Here is a 5871-nt window from a genome sequence, read left to right on the forward strand (position 1 = left end):
TTTTATTTTTGTAATGATATATATTTTTAATACATTATGAAATTTGTAATTGAGACACTCAAATATATTTTAACAATACGTATTATTATAGTTAAAATTACATTGTCTTACAAAACATAGCGAGAAACCGAGAACTATGTACTTCTTTTTTGCGAATCGAAAACTTGGTATGTAAATCTCTCAACCAAGATACTTATTTATAGTGTTTAAAAGGCAAAAAAATACAAAAAAATTGGCAAAAAACGGTCATAAACGACTAGTTTTTTGAAAAATAACAGTTATACTTAAAAAAAAAACCAGCTACATTTTTGAATAACTGGGCCCAGCCAGGCCGGTCCATAACCGGTCCCGGTCTCAATCGGTCCCTGTCCTGCGAAACACCCCAAATCCATAAACCGCTCCCAGATTTCGGTCCTATAACCGGTCCTTACCGGTCCTCTGACGGTCTATGAATTGAAATATTGATGAATTGATTTATAAACAATATAAAAACCATTTGTTAATTGTTTAATAGAATATCATCAATAAAACAAACGCAACTCTTTAGTGTTTAACTAATACATAGAGTTGAAAATAAAATGGTCCCGTCCATTAAATGAAATGTGTCTGCTACATATATACAATTATTTACAGCCATGCCTGTATAATGCATTCATATATTATTGGATTTTGATGATAACAAAGACACACGAATACATATGGGCTTTATAATAATAACTCAAATTTCCAACCTTTTTATGATTTCATCGTTACCTAACCATCTTCTAGTCTTCATTTAAGGACTCGTTTATCAAACACTTATCCATATGTCTTTATTTTATTGTGCTAGTATGCCAAAGCTGAAAATTTTACCAGGTAAGAGACAACATATGGACCGACAGTCTTACATGGTAAGTGAGTGATAAGACTTTTACCCGAAAATGCTTACCGGGTAAAATGTGCTTACCAGAAATCAGTCTTGTTGACAGCAAATATTACCGGTGAAGTAAAAGGGGGGTGGCTCTTGCAGTAAGCACCTTACTCAGTAAGCATACTAAACGACCTCTTAACTCAAATTAACATGGGAAAGAAAATAGAGTTGGTGAAATAAAGGGATAGTTTTGGAAAGCGAATTTGAAAAAACAGGAATTGTCGATAAATAAACGTTTAGAGAGAGAGAGAGAGAGAGGGAGAGAGAGAGAGATTGAATGGGAAGGGGTTTGGAGGACTTGTTTCAATGCGATGCTTTTGTTATTTTTTTCCTCAGCCAAAAAATACACAGCCGGTGGAGATTTTGCGAGTTCTCAATTGGATCATCGATAACGTAATTCCTTCGTTGATTATCAATTATATAAAGTTCTGCCAACCTTCTCTTTGGATGCAGAGTATCACACCGACACTGTATTTGTACTAATTTGTAATTTCCTTTTCACTTCATCTACATTGTTTGGTTGACATGCATGGTTGCGTATTATCATTGGTCCTAGTCATTGATCACATTCGCGATTCAAGTTCATTTATTCATTCATCGTTGGATCCTTCACATACATTTATTTCATTTCGGACTTGTTTGTATCGATTTAAGAAATCCCTCACAATAATGTTTGATGTCATCATACACTCATTAGGGCATACCAGATAAACCCTAAGATCTAAACACGAAGCACAAAAACTATATTTCTTTATGAAGCTATAACTTTAAACCAAAACCTACAACTTCTTTGAACAAATCTAAACAGGACTCTCTGACAGTTAAATGGTTCCTTAAAATCGATTTTTTTTATTAACCTGGATATCCAACCCGTTATGCGAGCCGACTAATTTCAGGACGATCGCCTGCTTTGCACGTAGCCCAGATCCACCTTCTTGGATTTAAATCTGGGACCTCTTCGCACTTTCTACATTTTGAGTCAAGTTCAAACCAATCAGACATCACCCTTGTGATTTTAAAATCGAATTTTTATGTCCATAACTACGAACTTGAATATCAATGATTAGTTAGACACGTGTTGATGAATGAAAATACAGTCCACGTGGTGGTGAATTATGGATCCAATTCTACTGCTATAGGGGGACGATATATACGAACAAAAAGACAAAAGGATTGAAAACACCATCTCATTCACAACAGCAGATTCAACTGTACCAAAACATTGATTAAAACGATGAAGAAAGCATTATTTTTATCTAACCTTATAAATCAATCGAGCTGCTAGTCATGAAAGCACTAATTCTACCAGTTTTTTCTGCAAAATTGAAACTTGAATGCATATCTCATCAGAAACCTGCAAAAAGTACAGATATTTATCAATACATATTATGTTATATACTTGTATGTATGTATGTATGTATGATTTCAAAAGAATAGAAGATAAACAAAAAAGGGTACCTCAGAGTGGATAGAGTGGATAAATCTTTCATTGACTTTGGTAGAATTGCAGCTTATGACATTAAGTCCTTCTTGAACTAGTGCTTTCACCACTCTTGAAATGGGAAACCCTGTGCAACTCTTGATCAAAATCTCAACTCCGCCATGGCTACACCCCACTGTCACTGTATTCGGACCATGCCGACCCGAAGTTTCGTTTTCGATATTCTTATTTGGAAGAACACTTGAAGAATCAGTAACATGGGGGCAAGTTTTCTTGAGCTCGTCTCTTGTGGTTTCTAGGCCTTTGATGTTTTCTTCCAAGTGTTTTATGTAATTCACAACCTGGTTCATGTGTTCCGACGTCGACCGTCTTCCCTACAACAGAAAAAAGAAACCAGTTTGAAAAAGGGCTAAAACACAAAACCCTGAAGGATTAATGGAACCACTATACCTTGATGAAGTCAAGAGGCAGGAGAGATCGAAGAGACGAACAAAGATTGGCCATTTCTTGTCTTCTTCTTCTTTCGATCTCCCGATGCTCCAGTCTTTTCTTCTTCTTTTCGTTTTCATCATCGCAATCTACGACGAGATGATGATCTTGTTGTTGCAGGTTGTTGCATGATCTCTTACGGCCTGGTTTTTGTTGAGAAGGTACAAGTTTATGATCATCAAAAGGTCCGGTGGGAAGACGACGGAGGGCGGTGACGGAGGTGAGACGATTATGATGATCTTGTTGTTGCTGGGTTGTTGAAGGAATCTGGAAAGAGACCTCCCTGCTATGTTCGAAAGAAGAGAACATATTGTATAGACTTCAATAGTCCACTCACTGAATCTCACTCTTTATCATGACCTAATGGTTTTATTTTTATATATTTATCAACATTTTAATTGGGAAAAAAACGTACCTTTGATGATGAGAACTCATTTTCTTGAAATTAATATTTTAATTAAATATATTCTCAAAAGAGCTTTTTTTAATCATTTACTTATTTTATTTATTACTTTTCAAATGTACCCAAATATCGGCAGGGTGTGCTTTTTAGGGTTTCTAAAATATTGGGGAAGCTTGTGGTGGGCTTAATTAGGGCAAACGTGTCTTGTGGCAAAGCCGATTCTCTGAAGATATCGGATATCATTTGGATAAGAAACATCTCGTGTGTTTTTTTATTAGTAAAAAGGATTGTCATATCACTTATTTAAAGACCCTTAGGTCCCGTTTGAATTTGCAAGAGTTGTCCTGAGTTTCATTTTGATTTTTGTGTTTGGTTTAAAGTATAGTACGGATTTATAAATCCCGCATGTTAGTTATGTAAATATGCATAGTTGAGGGACCGGTCTTGTCACTAACTCATAATTAACATTGTTTATAATGTTTTCCTTTTTATTTGTTTTGTAATTTCATGGCTTATCGTTCAATATATAGAGACCTTCTTCTCCCGCACCTACCTTCTAATCTCGATTCTATTTAGTTGATCTAATCAACATGGTTATCAGAGCGAAGATTTATCACATTAGGGACCCGACACTCTAGCTAACCCCTCTCGACTATATCTTATGAGAGTAATTGGTATTTCACGACATCTCATAGTATTTATTTGTAGTAATGTTTTAAAGTAGGGGTGTTCGTGGTCTGATTACCCCTAAAACCACAAAAAAAACCGGAATGGTGGTTTAGAATAAAATTTCAAACCAAGCGGTTTTGGCAATAAGTGGCCTTACCGTACCACAAAAAGGTGGTCTGGTTTGACCGGTTTAGACGGTCTAAGCCTAATATGGGCTTTAAATTAAAAAACTTAATCTATATCCAAAACGAAATTTCTATAATATCATATTATTAAAAAAATATATACCAAATCATAAAATAAACATCTTTCTCCAAAATTATAAAAAAAGACATTGAGGAAGTTGATAAAAATGAAACAAGTCTATTAACAATAGTTGGAATTTTGGATAAACATTGAACAAGTCAAATAACGGTTAGGACTTTTAAATTTGATTTTTGAAGGATTTTAGAATTTTGTTGATTTAGGGAACACAGACAATTGAGAAATGAAAAACAAAAACTTCATGTCTTGAATATATTATTTAATTGAGACATAAAACTTGAGCCTACAACATCAAAACCAATATATACTTAGTATATTTTGGCTGTTGGTTTGATCCAAACCACAAACCAGACCGGACCAAGTGACTTGACCAATTTAGATTGGACCGGTCAACCAAACTGCTCAAACCGTCAAAAAGGGTCCGATTTCACTAACATTTTTTTGTGAAATTTCAAATGTAAAAATCATGCATTACGAAAACAATCTTGTTTCACGTAAACCCAACCCTATATATATATATATATATATAGAGAGAGAGAGAGAGAGAGAGAGAGAGAGAGAAAGAGGTGGATTATTGTACAACCATTTACATTTGTACAACCAATACAATCTAATCTCAACCGTCCATTTAATTTGATAAATATATAATTTTATAGAAGTTTTGATTGTTTCCTAATATAAAATATTGATCATAATTAATAAACCTTATTCATCTTTCATAAATATTTAAATCATAATAAATGAACTATTATTATTTTCATAAATATTTTAATTTATTGAGTTACATTTGGTTGTACAAATGTAATAGGTTACATTTATAAAACAAACTCTCTTCTCTCTATATATATAATATATATATATATATATATATACACATGTGTATGTATATACACAACGTTTGACCAGGATTTTTGGAGCAATAATTGGCAGCTTTAACTTTTATGATTAATTTCAGTCATGGGGTCATAGAGGGTTTTTTTTTTTGGCACATGGTGATATATGCATATGAATTCAATTATTTATTTATTTATGTGGATCATATTAAAAAAAAACTTTAAATCATCATCGCCCATATTATTTATCTTATATGATTAAAACTTGTTGGCTCATTTTGACCCACTCTTTTCCATTAATTAATTAACTTCATCTAATCTTCATTTAATGCATTAATTAATTCCCACTAATTATCTCCACCCAATCTTTTCCCTCATAACAAGAGTTTTATAGCATTAATTAATGCAAAAAATTAACCAAATAATTGTTTTAAATTAAGAATATATATATATATATATATATATATATAATTAATTTGGCTAAAACATTGATCATGTCTGAATCAGTCAAGTACGTACGTATTATACGTGGATAGTAAAAGTGTGTGATCTAAAATGAGAAAAGAAGAGCAGTCGTTTGAGGGTGTGTTGTGTCCCAATTGGTTACATATTTATGGTTTAAACGAGTTAAATAGTAATATTAAATTGCGTAAACAGTTAAGCATTAAAGATTTTGTCATGAATATGCGGAACATGATAAGGATAGAACTTGATGCATAAATGCCCCCACCCCCCATGTGCTTCCTGTACCATTTATGTGGATGGGTATTCTTCTTAAGTTGCTCCAAGGTTTTCCCCCATCATCAACACGTCCCAAGTTAGAGCTCCTGTATTAAACAACTAAATGTTACTGGTTGATTTG

General features: G+C 33.4%; 1 protein-coding gene across 1 annotated transcript; it reads right to left on the bottom strand.

Annotated features, from left to right (window-relative positions):
• Window positions 1–2077: 2077 nt before the first annotated feature.
• Window positions 2078–3250, bottom strand: LOC112521802 (transcription factor bHLH36-like). Its single transcript, XM_025130795.1, has 3 exons — window positions 2802–3250; window positions 2369–2725; window positions 2078–2264 (listed from the first exon to the last, which is right to left on the bottom strand). The coding sequence occupies exons 1-3, from the start codon at window positions 3147–3149 to the stop codon at window positions 2196–2198; spliced, it is 774 nt and encodes a 257-aa protein (XP_024986563.1). The 5' UTR covers window positions 3150–3250; the 3' UTR covers window positions 2078–2195.
• Between the last annotated feature and the right edge of the window lie 2621 nt (window positions 3251–5871).

Source organism: Cynara cardunculus (genome assembly GCF_001531365.2).
Source record: "Cynara cardunculus var. scolymus isolate 2C chromosome LG 1, CcrdV1, whole genome shotgun sequence".
Classification (NCBI taxonomy): domain Eukaryota; kingdom Viridiplantae; phylum Streptophyta; class Magnoliopsida; order Asterales; family Asteraceae; genus Cynara; species Cynara cardunculus.